Source organism: Protopterus annectens, chromosome 12.part0 (genome assembly GCF_019279795.1).
Source record: "Protopterus annectens isolate FY-2018-M chromosome 12.part0, PAN1.0, whole genome shotgun sequence".
NCBI classification, from domain to species: Eukaryota; Metazoa; Chordata; order Ceratodontiformes; family Protopteridae; genus Protopterus; species Protopterus annectens.
In genome coordinates this window covers 81,327,907-81,352,817 of record NC_056746.1, presented here as the reverse complement: position 1 = coordinate 81,352,817, position 24,911 = coordinate 81,327,907, and the positions used below count along the sequence as shown (strand labels likewise).

At 40.5% G+C, this 24,911-nt stretch overlaps 1 protein-coding gene across 3 annotated transcripts in view; it reads left to right on the top strand.

The window, feature by feature from the left end:
* The window catches only part of LOC122816354 (Grid2 interacting protein), a 1,236,636-nt gene that overhangs the window by 644,771 nt on the left and 566,954 nt on the right, over positions 1–24,911 (top strand). For 2 of the 3 annotated variants that reach the window (XM_044089095.1, XM_044089093.1), the window contains exon 1: positions 17,304–18,326. In XM_044089095.1, coding sequence (XP_043945030.1) covers positions 17,998–18,326 — 329 coding nt within the window. In that variant the 5' untranslated portion in view covers positions 17,304–17,997. Of the gene's footprint in view, positions 1–17,303; positions 18,327–24,911 lie in introns of those variants that run through there. The other variant, XM_044089096.1, reaches the window with a different exon arrangement.

The window sequence follows — 24,911 nt, the reverse complement described above, 5'->3', positions numbered from 1 at the left end:
GTGCATCTCTCGCAGATTTTGGTGTCATGTGGTAGGAGTTATATTGCCTCAGGATGCCCAGATTCATCAGGTAGACAGGAGAATACACTGGGAACTGGCCTTTGGACATGCCTGAATGGGTTGAGGAACTTTTTCTAGTTTGTCTGAATGGGTTGAGGAACTTTTTCTTGTTAAGCTGGTGGGGGAGAGTAGTTTGACTGTTCCCTACAACAAATGTGGGGGATTGAGTACTGTAGTTTATTAGTGCTTCTGTCACATTTTGAGCAAGTGCAGGTCTGAAGGCACTGATTTGAGTGCTAAAACTGAAAGAACTGGCTAGTACTAAGGGAAAAACTAAAGATCAGACTCTGTGGAGCCGGGGATAGTTTAACCCTAGCTAAACGCCGCTGCGCTATGCACAAAACAACGCAAATGCGGTTTTTATATCAGAAAGATACAAGAGATAAATGGCCAATAAAACTACAATTTCTGGGCTGAAACCACTCCTCCAAGGTAGGCTGTTCAAAGCTCCCCACTCTCACTGGTGAACAGAGTAACTTCCTTCTATCCAAGTAAGGTATGGGCAACACAGAAGCTTAAACACAGTCCAGGTACCAGCAAATATCTAAAAAACTGACTTTTCTAGCTAAGAAAGGTGGGAAATAGGAAGATTTTTTTTTTTCAGAAATATAACAGATACAACAGAAAAAACAATTTTAAAGTATATAAAAGGCTATCACACTTGAGTGTGAAGCCAAATACAATTAAATAATGCAATACAAGACAAAAATGACTTTTTTAAAGTGCAGACAATAAATAAATACAAATGCAGTTGAAAACGAGCTTCTAGAGTATCAGAAAACACCAGAAACTGAGCATTTAGGCGGAATTAACAATAAACAGCAAGAAAAAACAGAAAAAAGATACTTAAACACTCCAAAGTCTCTCTATTCTCTGTCTGGTGCAATAGGACTCTGCAGGACACCTGGGCAGGATCTTGCTGAGCTAATGTGCTTTGTGAATTTGAGTTCCTGGCCAATGGTAACTCCTAGGAGTTTAGCCTCAGTGACATGGGTGATTTGGGTTTTGCTGCTGGATAGTATAGAGAAAGTAAGGTTGCTCATTTTAGTAGAGTGGAATAGCATTAGTTGTGTTGTCTTGGGATTTAGTATGAGCTGTAAGTTGTTAAGCCAGTTCTCTATTTCAGAGAAGGCTTCTTGGGCTTTGTGTTGGAGAAGTTGGATGTTGGGTGTAGAGCATATGAGTGCTGTGTTGTCAGTGCATTGAACTATGTCAGCTTTAGAGTTAGCTGAGTGAAGTTGGTTTGTGAAGATATTAAAAAGAAGGGGTCCTAGGACTGATCCTTGCATCATGCCTAAGGAGGTTGGGAGTGGGGGTGATAGAGAGTTATGCCATTTGATGGATTGTTGACAGTTATCTAAATAGCTTTTAAACCAGAGTAGGGTGGGGTTGTTAAGGCTGAGGTAAGAGAGACAAGACAGTAGTTTATTATGTGAGACTGTGTCAAATGTCTTGGATAAATATAGGAAGGTAGCTGAAACAAATTTACCTAGATTCCTATGGGAGTTTATAGTACTGGTGAATTTGAGTAGGGCAATGGTGGTGCTGTGGGATGGGAGAAATCCATGTTGGGTTGAGGAGCGAAGATTGTTGGTGAGGAGATAGGAGAGGAACTGGTGATGAATACATCTTTCTAGGGTCTTAGAGAGGGGTTAGAGAATTGCAGTAGGTGGATAGTTGAAAAGGTCTAGGGAGGGGCCACTTTTGGGGAGTGGTATGATATATGAGGTTTTCCACAGGGATGGAGCAGTGTGTTTGGTGATGGATCTATTTATTAGACGTGAAATGGAATAGGCTATAGCTGTGGATACAATTTGGAGGTATTCGGCAGGAAGGTTATTGGCTGCAAGGGTGGTTGGTTTGAGTTTTGGTAGGAGTTTTTGAATAGCAGACATAGGAACAGACGTAAGTGTGAAAGGTATGGTATTGCTTTGGGCCTTAGGTGGTTGTGGGGTGTTGGAGGAAGTGATGTTGTTTAAGAGACCTTCAAAGGTTTTGGCATACTATCAACTCACTGTTAAAACCAGGTAAAACCACCACTCCAACTCCCACCTCCACCAACAATACTAAAGACACAGCATCCCAATTTATTCAACACTACAGAATCTATCCTGACTTTTTCCTCCCAACTATCTAAAAACAAATTTTCAGATATCTCAACAAAAATACCCTGATGACATCCCCTCCTTTACTCTCTCATCCATTCCTACCTCTACTATTAAAAAAACTCCTCCTAAAAGTGAAGCTTATCACCCTTGCAGCAGACAATCTACCTGCTAACTTCTTAAAAGTAGCTTCTGAGTCCATATCTTACCCTGTATCCATCCTTGTAAATCGGGCCATATAGGAAGCCTACATCCCTCAACTATGGAAAGTATCATATAATATTATTCCACTTCACAAAGGTGGTAATTCCTATGATTTCTCTAATTATCATCCAATTGCAATTCTATCCCCTCTATCTAAACTACTCAAAAAATGTATCTACTCTCAAGTAATGAATTTTCTAAACTCACATGATCTTCTCTCCTTCACACAACATGGCTTCCGGAAACATCATAGCACAGCAACTGCTCTTCTCTCTTTTACTAACCTGGAAAACCAACACAGAAACAACAACAACTTTGTTTCTGCTATATTTTTAGACCTCTTGAAAGCATTTGCCATGGTCTCACACTCCCTTCTTCTAGACACCCTTGCCTCTCTAGCCTTTGCCCCTCCAACTATTGTCCGGTATAAAAATGATCTGTCAGACAGGCAGTAGTCTGTCCAATGGCAAGGTATACTATCTCATCTACTCCCAACAACCATAGGTGTACCACAAGGCTCTATATTAGGTCCTCTTCTTTTCTCAATTTTCACTAACAATCTTCATACCTCTACCCACCCTGCTACACTCATACAGTACGCAGATGATTCGACTCTTATCTGCTCTGCACCCTCACTTACCATGTTACAACAAGTCGCTCAGGATTCCTTTACCTTAGTGGAAAGTTGGATTACCCGGATCCAACTTATCTTAAATCCCATAAAGACTAAACTGGTTATTTTCACCCCAACAAATCTATTCCTACCTCTCTATCCTTCTCAATCACTTCCATTAATGGTACTATCATCACCCCCTCTGATCACACCAAACTCTTGGATGTAGACATTGACAAAAACCTACAGTTTGATGTCCACATTTCACAAACCATCAAAAAAGTCCATAAAAAATGGGAACACTGTGCAATACAAAAACTTTCTCTTAAAACAAGTGAGACTCTCCCTAACCCAAACCCATCTATTGTCCACTCTAATGTATGCAGCACCAATCCTTACCCATATCAGAAAACATGATCTTGCTAGACTTGTGACACGTTACAACAAAATTCTCACGTTCGCTAATAACTGCACCTTCAGAACCCATCACTGTCAGGCTGTAAAGGAACTACAATGGCTAGAACTTCCCTAACTACTCAATTACCATCAACTAATCATTGCCTACAATATTGTGAGACATCCTGATAGAACCCCAGCACTAAGTCACCTACTCATGCCCTACAAATCAAATTGTCCCCTTCGCTTCACTGACAAATCACTCCTTTGTATCTTTAAGGCTAACAAGACTGCAGGTAAAGCACTATTTTCCCATGATGTAGCTAAATCCTGGAATAACCTTTCCCATGCTTTATCTTCTGCCTGCACTATTAAACTGTTCAAAAATTCACTTAAATCACACTTAATGAATTCCTGGCTATGTCCATGCATTACCTAATCTTCACTGTTTCTACCACCCCAGATAGCTTCATATCCAATTATACCTACTGTAATTTTTCTACAGTATCAAGCATTATGTTTTCTGCTCAAGTTTCTAATAGTTATCCTAGCTCATGCTAAACTTACACTAATTACTTTCTATAACTAGTCTATGTTTGTCTCTATAGTCAGGTATAATGCTTATCTAGTGTTAGTTTCTGTTTCTGTAACAAAAGTTGTATTTTTTATCTAGTGTCAAATTTTGTTTTTGTATCAAAAGTATTTTTATTTATTGTCAATGTTTTGCTTCTGTATAGATGATCATATTGTTATCAATTTCTTCAAATATTTGTTTTTCTTACTGAATGTGGAGCTTTTCTCCCTGGCCACCGCTGTAAATGGACATGTGTCCAGTTGGACTATCTCGGTAAACAAATGTAAAATAAATAAATAAAAATAGTTTGAGTACTGAGGAGGTGAAATAGTTATTAAAGTTGGAGGCTATGTCCAGGTCTGTACCTGTTATATTGGGGGAGGGAGTGGTGGTTCTTCCAGGCTGTAGGATGTTATTTATTGTTGCCCAGAACTTTTGAGGTTTGGTACTGTATTTGTTTTGTTGAGTGATATAGTAATTTTGTTTATCAAACTTTACCTACTTTTTCGCTTTGTTCTGGAGCTCGTGAAAGGTTTGCCTAGCTGCGGGTGATCTGATGTGGCACCAGGTATTCCAGGCTTTATCCCTGGCTCTAAGTAGGGCTTTTGTGGTTTTCTGGAGCCAAGGGTGGGAATGCTACTTTCCTGATAGTTTTTAAGGGGGCTAGTTGGTTGAGGATATTTAAGAATGTGGAGTTGATGTAATCAACTGCTTTGTCTAATGAAAGGGTTTTGATGGGAGTCCAGTTGCAATGTTGCAAGGCTCATAGAAGTGGTCTCTAGGAAAATGTTTGTTAGAGCAGGTTTGTAGAAGGGAGGGAGAGTTAATTATTTTAAGCTTGTGCCTGAGGATAAAAGTGGGGCTGTGGTCACTCAGAGAGTTTGGTAGGGTGCCATACTGATGGGCAGTATTTGGTTGATGTGTGAGGATCCAATCAAGTATAGATTCTCTTTATGTGGCCTAATCAATGCGTGTGGGAGTATCTATAAGTTGGGTGAAGTTATATAGGTTAATGTGGTGGGTGGGGGTGGGAGAATGGATGGAGTTCCAGTCAATGTTTACATCATCAAGCATGATAGTTTCTTGTGGGAGGGAGTATGAGGCCCAGTGAAGTATTGATTCTAGGATGGTTAAGTTGTCAACTGAGGGTATATAGATACCCAGTAGGTTTAGGTGCTTATGTTGGTTAAGGGAGAGCTTTGCAAATAGAGTCTCTGCATTGATGAAGTTGGGGGAAATCCTTCTGGAGGAGTTGAAGTTGTAGGTTGGTTCTGTGAAGTAGAGCTAAGCCTCTGTCTCTTTTATGTAGCTGGTCTGCCCTGAGAATGTTATACCCAGGTGGGGTGATGGAATTATCTTTAATATGTGGTTTAAGGTATGTCTCTGTGATGAGAATAATTTATATTTAATATGTGGTTTAAGGTATGTCTCTGTGATGAGAATAATATCAGGGTTATAAAAGGAGATGGCAGCATGAAGGTCTTCTATTTTATTCATGATACTGCAGGTATTCATATTTAGTATCAGTAAGTCGGTGGGTTTGTGCTTAGCTGGATAGTGATGGGTGCATGGTTCATTAGCAGGGGTTGCTGGCCCGGGGTTGGGGTGAATGTCTCCTCCTAGTAGTAGCTGGGTAGTTATACAGGTGATAGTTGTTAGGTACTGGACGATTAGGTTGTAAAATTGTAGACTTGGTTGCTTTTTAGATGGATAGAAGTGGTACATGGGAGGGACATGGTATATGGGGGGTTGGGTGTATATGGTGGGGTAGATGCTTGCGTGAGTGTGGGTGATAGTAATGTTGTGGGTTAGGGTGGGGGATTTGGGGTGGATACAGTGAGTGATTTTGAGTAGATAAGATGTGCTGATGGTGGCTATGGAGAGACAGATGAATAGGGTGGTTAATCCGAGGAGGGTATAGTGGAGATGAGACTGGGGGTAATGATGCATAATGGGAGTGAGGTTGTGGAGTTAGAGGATGTATTTATATTTGATGAGGGTGTGAGCTGGTGATTAGGAGATATGGGTTTGGATATTGAACTGGTAGGTGGGCTGGAGTGGTGGGTAGTGGAAGGGCGTGTGTAAATGGTGCTGATGAATGTAGTTATTGGATAATGGAAGGATGAAGGGATGGTCTTAGTAAAGGAGGTTACCTATAAATTCAGAGTATGCAGGGGTGTGTGGAAATTGGGGGCAGGGTAGGGTAGTGGAGTGAGCCCATAGGGTGAACAGAGTGGGATGAGCCAATCAAGGTATGTGCAATTCAAAAATAAACTATCAGTTGCTCAAAAGTCACATATATAATGTTAGTCCTTCTTTTGTTACCAGTTGGATGCCCTAAGAAATTACCTTGTCTGAGGGCTGAGAGAGAGAGTGAGTCAACTATTGTTGAGTCAGAGACAGACTGGGAGGGTAGTGGGGATATATCACAAAGAAGAAAAAATAAACAGGTAAATGTTTCTTTAGAGACTGAAAGGGCTAGAATTACAGTTTAGTGTGGAGTGTTTTACAGACTTTAAGTGTAGAAAGCCAAATGTGTGTACCTGGGGGGGCTTTAGGAAGTTATCAACCCCATGGAACTACCACATTGACGCTACGTTCCTAAGAGTTCACCAAGTTGTTTGGGATTTAAGACTTATGTGAACAATGACTTAACTTTTGACTAACATTTGTCTGTTGGTGCAAGAAAGTCCTTCTATATTGCACAGCATATAAAGAAAGGGATTGTGCCTAGATTTAGGGATGTCATTGTTCCCCTTTACTCAGCCCACATTAGGCCAGTCATTCAATAAAATGCCCCTTTGACATTTATCTGTCCAGACACATGTAATAACTGTAATGCCAACAGATATACCTTACTAAAAGAATACAAGGCCTCAACAACATGTCTTACTTGGACCAAGTCAAAGCCCTGTCACTATACTCTGTATCTTATAGACTGCTAAGAGGTGACTTGGGTCTGGCATGCAAGACATCTTCCGACCCATTACTGATGGATTTACTGCACATCAGCAAGTTAAATCGCATCAGAAATACTTGGTCTGGGGATCTAAATCTCTTTTGCAACTTAGCATTTGGAGAGACAGGCATATCTTACACAGGATATCACTGCTCATCCCTATCCATATCAAAGCACAGCTTGGATCTACGTATGAGTAATAGAAAATGTATCCCAGGACTGGCCCTCTGGACAGAGGCAGATCCTAAATGCTTTATGCCATACATGTGTCCTTCAAATTATCTGTGCAATGCTCCCCAATTATTCTCATTAGGGGTAATCTGTAATTATTGATCATTATCATTGATTATGGGATGGGCTAAGGCCAATTTAACACCAAATGGGATAAGTTAATTCAAGTACAAAAAGGGAAACTGACAAGGTATATACTGGCCTGCAAGGGCAGCTAGCCCAGTACTTACTTAAAAACCTATGAATGCTGGTGACAGGAGTAAGCAGGAAATATACTTGGGGAAACTGCTAAAGTGTGTAGCCTAATATCTGGTTTTCTTCTTAAGCAAGGGGCTTTTGGGAAAAATGTTTCCACAGGATGGCTAAGTCATTTGGGGATTCAATAACTGCTCCTAGCTTGCAGTCATCTACAAATTTAATCAGCCAGACCCTTTACTATTGGCCTTTACTTCAGACATGTAGATGCCAAACAGGAGAGGTCCCGGCACTTACCCTTGGGGGTTTCCACTGGTGAATAGTCTCTTTATGGGGGTAGCTTCCCATATTTTGATCTCTTGCATGCTATCTGTAAGGCGGTTGGCAATCCTGTGGGTGATGTTGGGGTTTATTTCCTATTTATTTAACTTTTTTACTATGCTTGAGTTGAGTTTTTGTCAAAAGCTTTAGTCAGGTCAAGATATGTCATGTGTATCATTTTAAGCTTCATCCATTGCTTTGACGACCTTTTCAAAAAAGTTCACCGGATTAACTACATGTGACCTGCCACTGATGAATTGAAACTGAGACAAGCCCAGTATTTGGAGGTTTCTTGTGTCCTGATTGATTATTTCTATGAAAGTCTTTCCATGGTTTTGATCACTTCCAAATGACCTTATTATTAGCTACCTCACCCATGACTTCTGCCATGCTCCCAGCAGTAATGTATTTCAGTCTGATGTTTGCTGCAGTCCTTTGTTGTTACCTACTTCCACAAATATTCACCCTGTACATGTCTTCAAGAAATGCTACTGCATGGCCTATATTGATTCTACCTTGATAATGAATGTACCAGGTAATATTTCTTAATGTGCTATACAGTGACTATGTGTAATAGTTATTTTCTACAAAACCTTAATGTTAGTAATGTCAGTATGTTTGTAAATGAAGGGTCTGCTATATCACCCCAGTTCCTCATTCCACAAATAAATTACCTCATGCATGATTGCACAAAACCCTTTTCCTCAGGTATAAGAAGGATATCTTAAATGCTGCTTGTTGAAACAATTCTTTATTACAAAAATTCATGCAACACAAATTCAAGTAAATTGTTGCTTTGGGAGGTGCAGGAATACCATACACTCCACTTGTGGGGAGCTTCACTACCATGCAGCTCATGTACTTTATTATTGTTACTGAAACTTGGAGAAAGAACAATAATTTCAAATACACAAAGAAATAAAGAAAACATTTACATTACTTATTCTTTCTCCAGGATCCCTAAGTCTTGGAGAAGGAATAATGCAGTAGCACTGAAACAAAAAACATCAGTACAGTTTATAACAAACAGCCAAACATAAGCATAAAACACAAGTGAACAAACTGGCTTAAAACACGTCTTATCTACCCTCAAGGAAACCAATGTTGAACATTAGTACCCTTCAAAGGTTTTAAAATGAAATGATAGCTATTATTATTGGCACATCGATGACTGTTGTTTCTTGTAAGCATTTGTAGATTAGCTTTTAGGGATTAGTATGGCAGCATGTTGGAGTGCTTAGTGCAGCTGAATGGCAGTGTCAGGGTCCAGTGTTTGATCCTTACTGCAGTGACCGTACGCGTGGAACCATGTTTCAGTAATCATGCACGTGTCAGTATTTTCTAGAGTTAGAAAGGCTTGTTAGGCTACTGGCATTGAGCAGTGTCACCATTATATTGCTGCAGTTTGGTTTGCTTTGCCTGGTAGATGGGACAGGTTTCCATTGCCTAAGAAAGGCACTATGTGGGTTAAGAAGGTCCTGAGTAATATACAAAAGCCTTTGGGATGAAGGTGAAAGACATCCCTGGTAAAGCAGGATGGGCAGTTAAGCATTGCCCTTCTGGCTGACACATACACACATATTGGATTACCCTAGAATGACACCAGTATCTCAGCCAATTGTTGAGGTCAACTATCTTTTTTATATAAAATGTCAAAGTTTGCTACCCAGGAGTAAGCACTCCTGTAATAAAGTAAAAGTATAACAAAAATAGCAAAACACAGGAGTATGGATAGGCAGGTTAAAAGAATCCACATCAACGAGTCTCTGTAGTAATAAAATGTTCAAAACAAGGCAGTCTTCACTTTACCAAGTAAATAAAAACTTTTTATTGGACAAATGATCAAGATCGGCAAGCGCTGACAAATGATCAAGATCGGCAAGCGCTTGCCGATCTTCATCATTTGTCCAATAAAAAGAAGTTTTTATTTACCTGGTGAAGTGAAGACTGCCTTGTTTTGAACATTTTATTACTACGGAGACTCGTTGATGTGGATTCTTTTAATCTGCCTATCCATACTCCTGTGTTTTGCTATTTTTGTTATACTTTTTTATACGCTGAGGTAGCATTCTCAGTGAAGTGGTGTAATGGTAATGCTGGAGACTAGCTTTATACCAGTCTTGGACGTGTACTCTGACAGCTCTGTCATGAGTCTCTTCATATAATCCTGGGATGTTTGTCTTAAGTCATTTGTACTCACATAAACAACAATCATATTGCAGCTATTTCTAAGATAAATGGACTTGAGAACCCAAGACACCTGCAGAATCCTTGCCCATCAGAGGGAGCTCACCATCACCTTACTTTTTAAATGTATTTATTTAATTCATAATTACTTATTTTTATTTTATTTTCTTAACTGGTTTAACCGTAATGGTCAAAATCCTTTACAGAGGGGAGCAGGACAGAAATGCTTCATAACAAACAATGACAGCACTACATTATGAAAGATGCAAACCTAGAAATTCTCTATTAGTCATTCTTAGCGGCCAGACTACTTGTTAATGCAGTCCTTCCAAATTCTGCCACACCTTGTCTATACTTCACACTTGCATATCCATTGCAGGATGGTGAACCATCCCTTTTGCCATTTGAAATGGGTTGCTGTACTGAATCAGAACAGAAGGATTGCACAGTAGGATGAATGCACCAAAGAGCAGCACACAGAAGTCTGAGATATGAATGATCAGAGCTTAAAAATGTCTTATTTGTATGCAGTGGTCAAGACTGTGTTACACACACAGTGAACCCCTCCTTGCACAAATATGCATAGGCAAACAGTCCTGCTGATGTATTGTGAAACTGTATGGCACTCTCTTTGCTGCAGAGAGGAAGAGAAATATCAGTGCACATAACTGACAGGGCACCACCTAGTCACCTTTCCGCAGGGCAGTCCTTTCTTTGGCAGGTCTATGGCTGGGTTAACATGAGGCAAATGCTTGACATTTTACAGGAAATGGATGTTTTGATTCTTGTCTAAACGTTGCAGGTATCTGTGATAGGACATTTAAATCGTCTTAATACCATAAAAAATACTATGAACAGACAAAATTGCACAGTCTGTATTCTGGTCATAAGATGACAATATCTATTTTTCTTTGGTTGATGACATTGTTTGTCCTGCAAAATCTCAAGTTTCTGTACCAGTGCCCCACTTTGGACATGTGAAAACAACTATAATAGTTGACCAGTCACTTAAAAAAAGCTATAATAGATGTATGTGATGGTCATTCAGGAAAAAAAATGTAAGCAATCGTGCTACAGAAGGTGTTTAAGATACATGTGACTCACACTCCTGACATTGTATGCCAATGGGATGGAAAGACAACATGCTTTCCCCTCTGTCTAACATGACTGATAAAAAGGTAACTTGAAGTGTATTCTGGGAAGGAGATACAAAATCACTAAAACAAGATTACATTAATCAGATAATTCTTCTGGTGCTTGGTGCCCCTCCCCCACTTTAATATTCTTACTCCGAGATCGCACTACAGCGGGGAAAAGGGAATTTTCCTTTATCCGCACCGTCGTATGACTGGCACAATGAGCATACTTATCAGAAAGTGCTGCTTCGGTGAACAGCATGTTCAGTTAAGTATGCTAGGTGATTTCTGCTTTGGTGGAAAGTGCATCCGGGGATCTGTACAGATTATATATATATATATATATATATATATATATATATATATATATATATATATATGTACACACACACACACAGATAATATACGTAGATCTATATCATCACTGGTCATCAAAAGACACGAACAACACTCAAATGAATGACAAGCACTGTTTGACAGTTCAAATGTATGACCTACAAAATTAGTGAATCACAAAACATTGACAAGTTCTCTCCTAACTACAAAACCCAGATCAAGCACCTTCTGAATAGCAGGGAAAGTGTTTTAGTTACATAATATATAGGGTTAGAGGCATTGTAGGATTAGGGGTCAAGGTAGGGTTAATGTAGTGGCAGGATTAGAGGCAGTGGTAGCGTTAAGGGAAATGGTAGGGTTAAAGGGATTGGTAGGGTTAGGTGTGGTTGTAGTATTAGGAGTAGTGATAGGGCTAGAGGTAGGTTAGTCTTAGGGGTGGTGGTAGGATTAGGGATAGTGGTATGGTTAGGGGTAGTGTTAGGGTCAGGGGTGGTGGTACGGTTAGGGGTAGAGTTAGGGTCAGGGGTGGTGGTAGGGTCAGAGGTGGTGGCAGGGTTAGTGGTAAGGTTTGGGGTAGTGGTAGGGTTAGAGGCAGGGTAGGGTTAGGGGTGGTGGTAGGGGTAGGGGTAGTGGTAGGGGTAGGTGTGGTTGTAGAGTAAGGGGTAGTGGTAGGGTTAGCACAGATGAGTATGGTGCTGTACAGTTTATGTTACTAAAAAGCCTTTTCCTAACAGTAGCACTAATGAAGATCACTAGTAAAGACAAAAGGACAGAGAACACCCACAGCGCCAAAGAGGGGCAATACTAAATGTACCCCCTTACCCAACCTTAGCCTGTGAAAACTCACACATACACAGTTTACTCACTACGTACTATAGCACAATCTTGCACATTTTCACAATCAACACCTTTTCAGTCAGGCATTCATTGTCCTACAAGTCCTACTTACCTACATTATGTAAAGCTTGAATTCAACCAAACGTGATTCACACAAATGTGCCAATCACTCATTTGTGATATTGCTCAATTTTTGGTACTAATTCATGTGCCGCTCATTGGTGACAGCAGTCAAATGAATGAAAACAATATCTATGAGTACCTTGTGTTTGTTCACATGTTTCTTTGATTGGAAGCTGGCAGTGGATCTAAAAACAAGCACTTGACAAACTCTAGCTGATGCAATATTAATTGGTATATATATTTTTATTCATTTTTTTATATACAAACAAAATATTTAAATTACATAAATATATATTTATTAGTTAATATTCATTTATTGGTCATTTACATGCAATTTTTGTTTTTGAATTTACATTAGAGGATGAATTTATAAATATTACAGAGTTATAAAGGAATAAAATGCATTTATTAAATGTATACATTTTAGTTTCTGGTATATATTTTTAAGGTCAAAATAATGGATATAGTGCTGAATTAGTATTTATAGGTAATGTATTATTTTTGGTTTTAGAAAGTAATGTCATGTTGAAGATCTTCTATAAGATTAATTATTATTTTGATTTGATTGATAATTTTAATTAATTATTTATTATTTTATTTGATTGATTGATGATTTGATTTTGGTTGGTAATATATATAAAAAAAAAGCTGGGGTGGCTTTTGTTAAACGACTATTGGATTAAACGGTCTGTGCCTCATTACCCTGTGGTTGATGGTATTTATTTCAAGTCCAGACTTACTCCAACCTCCCTAGGCATGAGTGACAGTCGATTTTCTTGTGCCAGTGTTTCAGATGTCTGCTTGAACTGATTGTAGCTTCACAACTCTTGATATCTAATGTAAGATGGTTGCCATGCTAGGAAATAGCTACCCACAATCATGAGTCTTGACACCTGGTGGCTACGTCTTACTTTTGACATTCAGGCATGCAGCATGCCTTCCTTCCCACTCATACCAAAGAAACCTCTTTTTTATACATTTCATAAACTCCCTTTTCAAACTTAGTGCACTGTAAGTTGTCTTTATCAGTCAAATCTTCATCTTGCAGTTTGGAAAATGACAGTTCTAGGTTTGCAAACTAGCTATCTGTTACTTGAAATGCAGCTGTCAATCTATATTTAACTTTCATGATCTAAGGAAATTATTATTTATTAATAAGGCAAGTAGTATAAACATCACTATCTGATTCTCAAGATGCTAACATTAATGAGCTTTAAATACATACTGTGTTCATTCTACTTTATATTGTATTATATAATGTTAGTGTTACATAGTTTGTTTCTGTAGCCATCCTGATGGCATCCTTTAGATACATTGTAAATACTTTACCCTGCACTTATATGTCGCACACTATTAAAATTACATGTATTGTTCTTATCATTTGTCTCTTTTTAGATAGATTGTATATGGTACACTTATTGTGTTCAAAATATATGTCTATATTTCTTCCTTTCATTATATCTGTTTTGTAGAATTCTTAATCTTGAATAACTGTTAACTGTGACTGTCACATTTGTTACATTTTATAATGTAATCTCTTTTGTCTAAGTCACAGAGGAAAATGGTCTAGCCCCTCCAATCAGTTGAACAACCAATACACTGGCCCAACGCTTCCTGGAATTCATCAATTCCATTACCCTGGACTGGCTCATTTTTACCCCCACTAGAGGAAGCAGCATCCTTGACCTGGTTATTACTAACATGGGCAGCCATTGCTCTACACCAGTAGTCAATTCCTCCCTGGTTAGATCCGACCACAAACTAATTACCATGGAAATCCACATGTCACCCACCCCCCCGCAAAGGTAACCACCATGAAAAACTTCTCCAAAGCTGACTTTGGGCTTCTAAAAACAGACATGGCTAACTTCACTGCACCCATGTCAATAGAAAATAGATGCATGACTGCCGAATCATACACCAATGCACTGTACAAACACGAACATAAATGTTTGGAACTAGCCATACCCAACAGAACCAAGACGCTCTCCTCCAAAAAAAGGAAGTCGATCTCGTGGTACCCTGCCATTAATAAACTTACAACAGAAGGAAGAAACAGTTGCAGAAAAAGGTGAAGTCCCAAGACTGGAAAAACTCCCTTATTAGTCTCAACAAAAAGTTGAGATCCCTCATCAAAACCTCTAAAGCCATCTATAAAGGCAGAATTGTGGCAGACACTAAAAACAACCACAAAGCCTTCTATAGTTATATCAAGAATCTCCACAGCAATACCCAGGTTTGCTCTGAGTTATTGCACAATGGTACCTCCTATACTGAGCCATCAGATATTTCCAGCATACTGGCTGACAGATTCAGTGCCAACCTTACCCCTCTTACCCCCTGTAAAGGAGCAATCACAATACCAGAGGAATACCAGGCACCCAGCATTATTGCAGCACAAGTTAAAGCTGCATTATCCAAGGCCAAGAATACAGCTTCCATGGGATCTGACAATATCCCTGGCTGTGTTCTACATGAGCTACAAAGTGAACTGGCACCACATCTGTGTGCCCTGTTCAAGCACAGCCCCACCCCAGGGCTTTGTCCCTACCGAATGGCACACCACTACAGTCATCCCTCTCCATAAAGGGGGAGCGACTACAGACCCTGGGAATTATTGCCCCATTAGCCTGATGAGTCTGTTATGTAAGGCTATGGAGCACATCACCATGGACCTAATCAACAAGGATATAGGGAATCTCCAAACTCTAGATCTCAGACAATTTGGTTTTGTGAAAGGTAGATCATGCCTGCTCAACCTGTTTGAGTCAGTCACCAGAGCTGTGGCTGAGGGCAAGGCAGTTTATACAGCCTACCTTGATCTGGCCAAGACCTTTGATACCATTCTCCACTCAGGAATTATTGATAAACTCATCAAATTAGACATCAACCCCTATATCACTAGGTGGGTTGCAAACTGGCTCACAGAAAGAACTCACAGTGTGAAAGTAGTGGATTTCAAGTCGGACTCCTGACCAGCCATGAGTGGAGTCCCACAGGGATCGGTCCTAGGTCCTCCACTGTTTGGCATTTACTTCTCAGACGTCCAGGCCAACAAGGAGGGACTCTCGCTGACCAAGTTCACTGACGACTGCAAGCTGGGAGCCATTATTAATTCCCCAAGTGATGTAGACATCCTACAGAAAGGCCTCACTGAGACCAATGACTGGTGTCAAAACCATGGCCTTAAGCCTAATGCCAAAAAATGCATCATCATCCCCTTTAGGAAAAACAAAGTTCCCACTAATTACCACATCGACAGGAGCCCACTGAGCACTGAAGGCATTGTAAGAGATCTAGGGACACAGGTTGACGGCAACCTCTCCTTCGACCACCACATTGCCACTGTAGTCAGAAAGTCCTTCTATGTGGCACCTCTCATTACCAAGGGTTTTGCATTCAGGAAGAAACAGGTCAACATCTCTCTCTACTCTTCCCTCATTAGGCCAGTCATCGAGTATAATGCCCCATTTGGCATGTACCTCACTAGACACATGCAACAACTGGAAAGCCCACAAAAGTACCTCACGAAGAGGATCCTAGGCTTTAAACACATGTCCTATATGGACAGACTCAAAAAACTCCAGCTATTCTCTGTCTCATATCGTCTACTAAGAGGCAATCTCTGCTTGACTTACAAAGCCATGTCTGATCCAGCTCTGTTAGAAATGCTACATCTAAAGAAATCCCAATTCCTCCACACCACATGCTCCAGAGACCTCAGCCTCATTACCATGATCAACAGAACAAGCTGGAGGGACAGGTTCATAATCCAGAGACTGCCCATGATCTGGAATAGACTTCCCATACATGTCAAGCAGAGCACCTCACCGGCCGTCTTCAAGAGAAATCTTGCTGAGTGGATGAGAAATAGAATGTTCACCCCGGGGATCACTCCAGTGGCTCTACTTGATAGAGGCACTGGGAACTAATGTTGGGCGGTATGATGCCAGGGCACTTCTATGGCCTAGGCTTGCAAAGGCTGCAGGGCCATTAGCCTAGTACACACCTATGAACCTATGAACCTATGAGCAAATAAATAAAATAAATGCTTTATCGCATCTTAGAAGTTCTGAGTCCAGACATAACAGGATCACGGGTTATAAATTAACAGTAAACAGTAGCAATAACAAGCAAAATATAGACATTGCATATTTTGGCTACAATTATCATAGGACATGGATCCCTGCTACCAGCATGGAGAAAGCAGACTTGAAGTTAATTGCTATAGCATAATGCTCCACATACCTCTCAACCTCTCAGCGCAAGAAATCTGGACAAAGCCAGAAAAAATGGGGGGAGGGGGGTAAAGGCCAAAAAAATAGGGACAGGTTTGAAATATTGCTGCTATAATCTTAGAAAGTTGCTAGAATGACAGATTTTACATTACTATATATTTTCTGGAAGATATGAAGTCTGAAACTCAAATGGCAGTCATTATTTACTATTATTTAGTGACATCAAGCCTCAATGATTTGACAGAAAACCACAAATTCTATGAGCAGCAGACCAAAAATAACAGGCAGAAATCTGGACATTTTGTGAAAATATGGACAGTTGAGAGGTATGATGCATCCTTAACATTCTAATATGACATTTCTGGCATTTACTGGATTTCTCAAAACACCCACACTTTTTGTAATTATTTATTTTTAAGCTGTGGTTCTGTGAATGTAAACATGAAAGATGCATCCTGCTAATTACTGTAGTCAAACAAATATACATTCTTAGCTTTTCAGGTCTAGCACTGTATTCATGGGAATTAAATGGTGCTTTCTGAACTGTTAGCTGTTAACTATCTCAACAAGAAAATATCAGCTTCTTATCTCCAGGGCTAAGGAAGCCTCAGACACATAGTTGAACCCTGTAGTAGCTGCCGGTTAATACTTACAAGAGTGGCAGTAATTAAAGCTCCATGGTTACTTCTGAAAAAAATGTCACTGAAATCACAGCTCAGTACTATAACCACACGACTGTATTATTTCAGAATATAGATTTCCCCACCCCCACACTAAAGTGTCTTGACAGAATGAAGCAGATGCGGCAGCAGCCAAAAGTCTGGAGGTGGTAGATAAGCATCGTTGTTCTTACCCTGAGCACACACCTGCGTTACACACAGCAGACTCTGCATTTGGATTCATGGCGGAGTATTTTGACAGCTTTGCTTGTAGACCAGGCAACAAGCAACAATATCAGAGTACTGTGTGTTTGAACTCCTCCTGGGAACAGGCGAGTTATTCTGCCAGCTTGTAGAACATCTTTTATTTGATTTAATGGATTTCTAATTTGTTATATTACGGGAAACGCTCAGCAGTTTGAATAGCGATTGAAAGACTTAACTACACGCTATCTGTTAGTCTTCTTTGGACCTCTGTAATCATTTTCACACTTGGATATGAGTATAGGTGTGCTGCATAGAAAATGCCATTGCCTAAAAGACTAGCATCCTGGTACAGATATTTTTCTGTGGAGTGACTCTGAAGATGTATTTGAAGAACGGGAATATTTTAACTATCTTTTTGTTTATTAAATACTTTTTTTAACAGCAGCTGGAAAAAATAAAAGCAGCAGCACAGTTTAAGTCTTTGTGTATTTTTAACCATGTTCTTTCATTTTTTCGTTATGTTTGTTGCCTGGATAGCTCTTCAGACATTATGCATAAAACACCTTGTACATATCTGACACACTGTTCATTCACCCACTAGAAAATGACACACTGAATGCATATTCACCATGTTCTGACTGGTAAGGGCTTTGTTCTCATTCTCACACAATTGCCCATCATGTTTACCAGGATTTTTATCCCGAAGAAACACCGACAGCACTTCGATGATGTGGTGCAACAGGGTCTGATCAACAGGATTTGTCGGAATAAAACAGAACATACTAGCCGCCTACGAAGGAGCAGAAGTGAGGACCACCAGGAGAGACTGCTGGTGTCAACGCGAGCGAGCTCTGTGCCACGATGCAGTGAGGAAACAGGAAAGGGTTTGAGAAAGACTGCCTCCCTAATTGGTGGTAGCTCCTCAGGATCTGGAAACACTCGCAGGTAATGTGAAAAGATTCCTTAACTCTTTATTATTTTTTTATTCAAATGAACGAAACTGTGCATTTCTGAAATGTTAAACTCTGAGCCAACACTGACAATGAATAAAGAATGGCTGATATCTTAGCATGAAAATAAATTAAAAACTGTAGTTGCTAAAACTTCTGACTGATTCGTGTTATATTATACTGATTTCCTGAGAATGATCGAACGAGCAGCTATTATGTGACATGTTTATTTGTCACAGGAAATGCATACTGGTTTCATGAGGTTTAGTGAGCAAAAAGTTGGAAAAATGTTTGGACCAGGAAATACCTTTCCTGCCACCATATGTAGATGTGCCACCCAAGCAGTCATCCTTTTGCAACCAAATACATAATGTGTGGAACAGTAAGATCCTCCAGTCCCCTAATACAGCTCTTCTTTAGTCCATGTCATTCTTCGGTCAGTGTTCTGTCTCAGTCCTTTTGGTGTAAAGTTAAACTTCTTAGCCCCCCCCATCTTAGTATACTTTATGCTTCTGTCTTTATTATGTACAATACTGCTGGTATCAGGCATGGAGAGGGAATAATAGGTAATGATGTCTCTATTCACTCTGCAGATGCTACGATCTATAACTATAAATTTATGTCCAATACATCACAAGAGTGCATCCCTACTAACTCTTGAGCAAATATAAGTCACGCCCCATTATGGACTTTGTGCTTTGCTGACTTTCTTAAGCTCAACTGTTTGGCTAGGATCAGGTCAAATATATTTTGATAAAATGAGAAAATAAAAGGTTGTTAGCTACGCTAAGCACAGAAAAGGGAAAGCATCATTTACATTAGAACTGCAACACGTTATCCGCAATCAACCCTTGGCATTTCAAACATCAGGGCTTCAGTTAGTACTATTTTTGGTGCAAGTGAATGCCACAAATAGAAGAAAGGATGTTACATACTTTCAGATGTAGCACAAGAATGTATTTTGAGACTAAAAATTTCTGGCAGGAATTATAGCTGAACTTCACATTCTTGTATTAATATTAATATAGCTGTCCTTTCTAGTTCAGTCAGTTTATTCCTCTAGTCATGAACAGTTCAAGCAGTGTATAGTAATCATTTAAGTTTGCCAGATGTCCCTTTTCACTAAGATTATAGCTATTGCTGGTTGTTATTGTCCAGTTTATAATGAAGTGTTTTGCAGTGCTACAATATTATATCTCAGCTTATTTTTTTACCTTAATGTAGTTAAATCTCATCCAGTATGCTTCTGCTTATTTTGGGCTATTGTTTTCTGAATATTTCCATGGTTTATTGATTTTATGACCACAGTTAAAGCCAGCTGTATAGTTAATTGTCCTGGACATTACATGCATTCATACCTCTGCTGTATGGCATTCCATCTCTTCTAGTTCTAATAGAAACCGTAATTACTTCATTTAACATTAACATGTTTTATATCAAGGTACAGCATCTTTTCATCTTTCCTCACTGTATTTATATCGCTACATTAAAGTAACTCTCTATCTATGTATCCATCTTTATTGCTATTCACATAGAACTGTGAAGCTGTAATATACCAGGGGACATGGCTACCAGCATGCATGGCTTTTATGTTATCACCTCCCTGACACACTGGAAATCATTGATACCATGCTTCTGGTAATAAATACCCCACCTGATTTCCATGGATTATCACCTCCCTGACACGCTGGAAATCATTGATACCATGCTTCTGGTATTAAATACGCCACCTGATGTCCATGGACAATGTTGCTTCAACAGTAAGGGCTACAACTCCATCAGCTACCAGGTAGTTTGCAATGCAGAGGAGGTAATTAACCTAGATGTCTGCAAACTACCCTGCTAATGCCTATGATTTCTACATATGACATAGAAGTCATCTGCATCAGCCAGCCTGGAGTCATAGGATGATAAAACTGTGTCTATGATGCAGGTGACCAAGTCTGATTAATCACTCTGGTGTCTGATGAGCATGCCAGCTTAGACAGTAGGAGCCAGGATGGATATATTACTGATAGAGCTCTATTAGAGGCCAGTACTCACTAACATAATGCAGGGCTGAGTGGGCAAGAGAGCATATCAGCTGTGGCTCCTCCAATGGGTCAAGAGCAAGGCACATCCTCTACTGACTCCATAATGTTCATGAAAGCTGTGTCAGAATATAAAGGATGGGTCTAGACTGTAATGCAAAAGCATCGTAGGCCTCAGTATTTTTATACCTACTTTTTGTTAACTGGGTTAGTCCCATTAGGCCAATGGCCTCTTTTCAGGGAGACCCTAGGTGGTATTAGTAATGACTAGATGATATTTGGCCAGGAAACTGGGCAATCTTCCCCTAATCTTTTGGATAAGTGCTACGAGATCTTTTGCATCCATCTGAGCTACCAAACCCTCAGGCAGATGAGGCTTCAGTTTAATGTCTCATCTGAAAGATAGCATACCCAGGAGTGCAGTGACCTCCTCCTGCCCCAATGTAGTGTCATAAATTATAAATTAATCCAAGTACTTGGTGTGAGAAAAGAACCCAAAGCCTTCTGCACCAAAGGTGAGAATGTTACCTCTTAAGCTACTAAAACTGCTGATGGTTACTTCCAGCCTTATCTCACTCTAGTCGCCCTGCAGATCTCTAACCTTCTGGCATGTGCTTGTAGAAAGAGGAGTCCATGCACAGCACTGATAGGGAGACCCTCTTGGTGTGGGGTCACACTGAAGAACTGCCAAAGACAGGACTGGGAAGATAGGCTGTAGGGGTGGAAAAGGCTTGAAGCCAATTGTTGTGGCCAGAAAAAAGTAATTTATATTGCTGTTTCACAGTGGCATCGTGCATAATGTTATTGCCTCAGAACAAGAGATTCTCCAGCTCAAATATTTGCTGGAGTGCCCTCTTTGTGAAGTCTACATGTTCTCACTGTGTTTGGGAGGGTTTTCTACTATAGTCCAAAGACATGCAGTAGGTAGACTGGACACTTTAAATTGGTATTAGGCATGAGTGTGCACACGCACACGTGTGTGTGTCTGTTTGTGTATTAAGGAAAAACAAACATGACAGGGCTAGCCATCCACATATTAACACTGGATTTAGATTATGATCATTGTTGATATGGCATCTTAACCTTGCATGCAAAAATGGGGAAAAGGATGGATGCATGGATGGATGGATTGATGGATGGATGCTTCCTGCATAGAAACATTCTACAAGACTACCTTGTCAATATGTACAAACCTACATGTCCACAGCTACATACACAATGCATTTACAGTATTTCTCCCCACCAATCTCTCCCTCTTCCCTAATGTGTCACAGGTGACACAGGAGACTCTCTGGAGCCCAGGTTGAAGATGCGCATATAACACCTGCAAGACATGGCTAAAGAACAGCATAAAATCACTCACACTCAGATTAGAACTGTGTTAAGGCATGTGTCCAACTTAAGTCCTGTTTGTGCTGTTGTGACACTTCTGGAGGCCAGTGCTGTATATCTCAGCCACAGTGTGAGGGACAAGCTACACATTGCATGCTATGATTTTAAAGCATCAGACAGGCCAGCCAGCATTCCTGGCACCGTCCACCAGTGCAGCAGCAGAGCCTTGCAACCTCCATCACACTCACCAGTGTCTACCTGGACTTCAATATACCACACTCCTCCAAGCAGTGCTGTACAGTGTAAATAGCAGTGTAGGCAAAGTGGCAATGTCTAGTTCACCCTTATGGGTCCTGACATGTAAACAGTATCAGTCTGGTGTCACACAAAACAAAAATGATGCATGGAGTGTTATCTAATAGCTATAGTGGGCAGTGAATAGCTGGTCAGTGTACATTCAAGTCACACTACACATCATACATCTCCACATACATCCCAAAGATAAGGTGGTGGTGAAGGGGTGCTTAGCAACACATAGATACACAATGGTCTACATTACTGGGATGGGTGACCACAGGTCAGTGGAGGTGGAGGGAGAGGGGTTGGAGGTGGGGGTGGTATTGATGATAGATATAATTTATTCTGTTGTGTGGGTGGTGGTTCTACTATAGAAGCATGCAATAGAGTGAATTAAATGAAGACACATGAAAGATGCATTATGAGATTATGAAACATGGCCCTGATAGTGTGCAAACAGAACAGGCTCAAACACCTCCTCGGACACAGAAGGTGTGGAACTGGTTGGAATAGGGTTGGTATGGAGGTTGCATATGAATCAGTCCTCCCCAAGTAGCACTGTACCATGGGCTGCCTGGCATTGGTGTGGGTCTGTTGAAACCCCAGCTGTGACAGGTGCAAACTGTGTACCTTGCAATGCATCTACCATGGATATGCACATGCCTGCAGCCACAGGCAATAATGAGGTGCACAGCACTGATGGTGGTAGAAGCTGACACTTGCAGGGGTGGCCTTGGAACAATGTATATATCCTGGTATGTAGAATTCCAGATCGGCTTGCTCAGGCATGTATCTGGATTTGTACTGGAGGGGATATATTATCTACTATACTGTGTGTGTGTGTGTGTGTGTGTGTGTGTGTGTGTGTGTATGTGTGTGTGTGTGTCTATGTGTGTGTGTGTGTGTGTGTGTGTGTGTGTGTGTGTGTGTGTGTGTGTGTGTGCGCATGTACGAGATACTGCTAGAATATCTCTTACTAATGTGTACCTCCTGTGGGCTATGTCCTATAGGATTACTGCTTCTGTGCTGGAGTAATGTCACTCAAACTGCCAAAATGAGTCTGCTGCTTGTTTTTATTTATTCTTGTTTTTGCATTCACAATGGGAGGTCAGCCCTGAATGTTACTAGTAAGTATTAGATTTCACCCTATGCATGCTAGTGAGGGCCCCACAGAAAGCACATGCCTGGTGTAAAAAGCAGAAAAAAAATTTGCTTTTGCCCCTGCACAGCCATTTCAGGGAATATCTGCTGAAGTCTTAATTAGGCCCTTTCTAGAAGGGTGGTGCTTGGTATGACTTGGTAGTTCTTCTGTCCAGGGCAACCAGGATGCATCCTACTGATGAGTAGTGCAGACATTGATATCATGATGTTTCACTGGAGATGTCTGAGAATGGGAACTAGAGGTTAGGTAAGCATGACCTGAATGGTACAGTAAGTATTTACCATGTCCATTGTGGGCAGTACTGTGTTTAATAAGCACTTTCACTGTCTCACATGTATCCTCGTGTTTTTTTTTCTATTTTTATTTCACTTAACAATTTCCAGAATATTCTAGGAAGGTTGCTGTGGTTGATTGTCTATATGCTATATGTTGTGTTGGTTGCAGCTGTTGTGTTGAGGCACTGTGCTGTTCTGTGGGATCTGACCAAGAGCTGTGACCCTGGGTCATACTGTCCACCATTCCAAGATTCTGTATCATTGTACATACGTTTGTTAGTGCACCTGTGTCCCTTTTCATATTTCTAAAATTGTCAGTCCTTTGTACATGTACATGCTGCTATATATCTGTGTTGGGCTGTAGGACGAATTTTACACTTCCAGCATGGAAAAAGTTCAGAGAATGCAGCCTTCTGCCACGGAAGCCAGCAGAGATTACAAGCACAGAGGGGCTAATGACATTATATCTTCCATTTGCTGTATTACCTCTAGGTCCTCATCACTATTGTTATATTTCTTATTTCTGTCTCCCTTCATTAGATCTCTATGGTCAGCCTGAGCAGTAGGGGCATCAACCATAGCTGGCTGCCATCCTAGTCAAGGCTGTGGCTGAGGTTGGTGAGCAAGATCAGACTATCTTTTCTGAGAGGGTTCTGGCCCATCCCAGGGAGATAGCTTAATCTAATCACCGGCCTTGGCTCACCAGATCTGGAGCATTTAGTGACCAGATAAAGACCCGCTGGTTTACCAGAACAGCGCAAACCTCAATGGACCTGCTCATTAATGCCATCAAGCCATCAGTGGTAGATGCAACCCTTGCCAACAGCCTCCCAGATGTAAAACCACTCAGTAGGTCACTATAAGGTTTCCTTATGCATTTCAACAGCTAGCCAGCTGCCTTTACCCCATCCTATTCCTGGCCATTTTTCTAGCCTTTGTCTGAGGATATGTTGTCTATGTCTTTCCCTCACTTTAACAGAAGTCAACATCTGCCCCTGTTTGTCTATGGTCATCAGACTGTGTGCCTGTGTGCCCCCTGCTTGACCTCATCATCTGTTCTGCCTATTGCTCCTTTCACCCATCTCCTCCATCTCTCACACTTCATCCCTCTATGTATTTTTAAAATGGGGTCCTTTACCCAAAAAAAAAAAAAAAAAAACCTCATCTTCCTCCCTGCCTGCTTTACCTTACAGTGTTCCAGTTGTGCTCCTCTGCTTGCCATATCCCTTCTCTTGCTTTCCTGTACTCCCCTTTTTACCCCTTTTAATGAACCAATGTAGTATCCACTATGCTGAGCATCTGTTCACTGCTGCATATTACCTCCTATACTGCCCTTCCTTTTTTGCACATCCTGGTTACCTACCAATATGGGAGAAAGCTCACACTACCTGCTGTGTTTCTCACTTGGATTGCTATGAGTTTCATGCAATGTGGCACAGAATTACAGTTTTGCCTTTCTTTATAGATTCTTGGCTATCTCAATC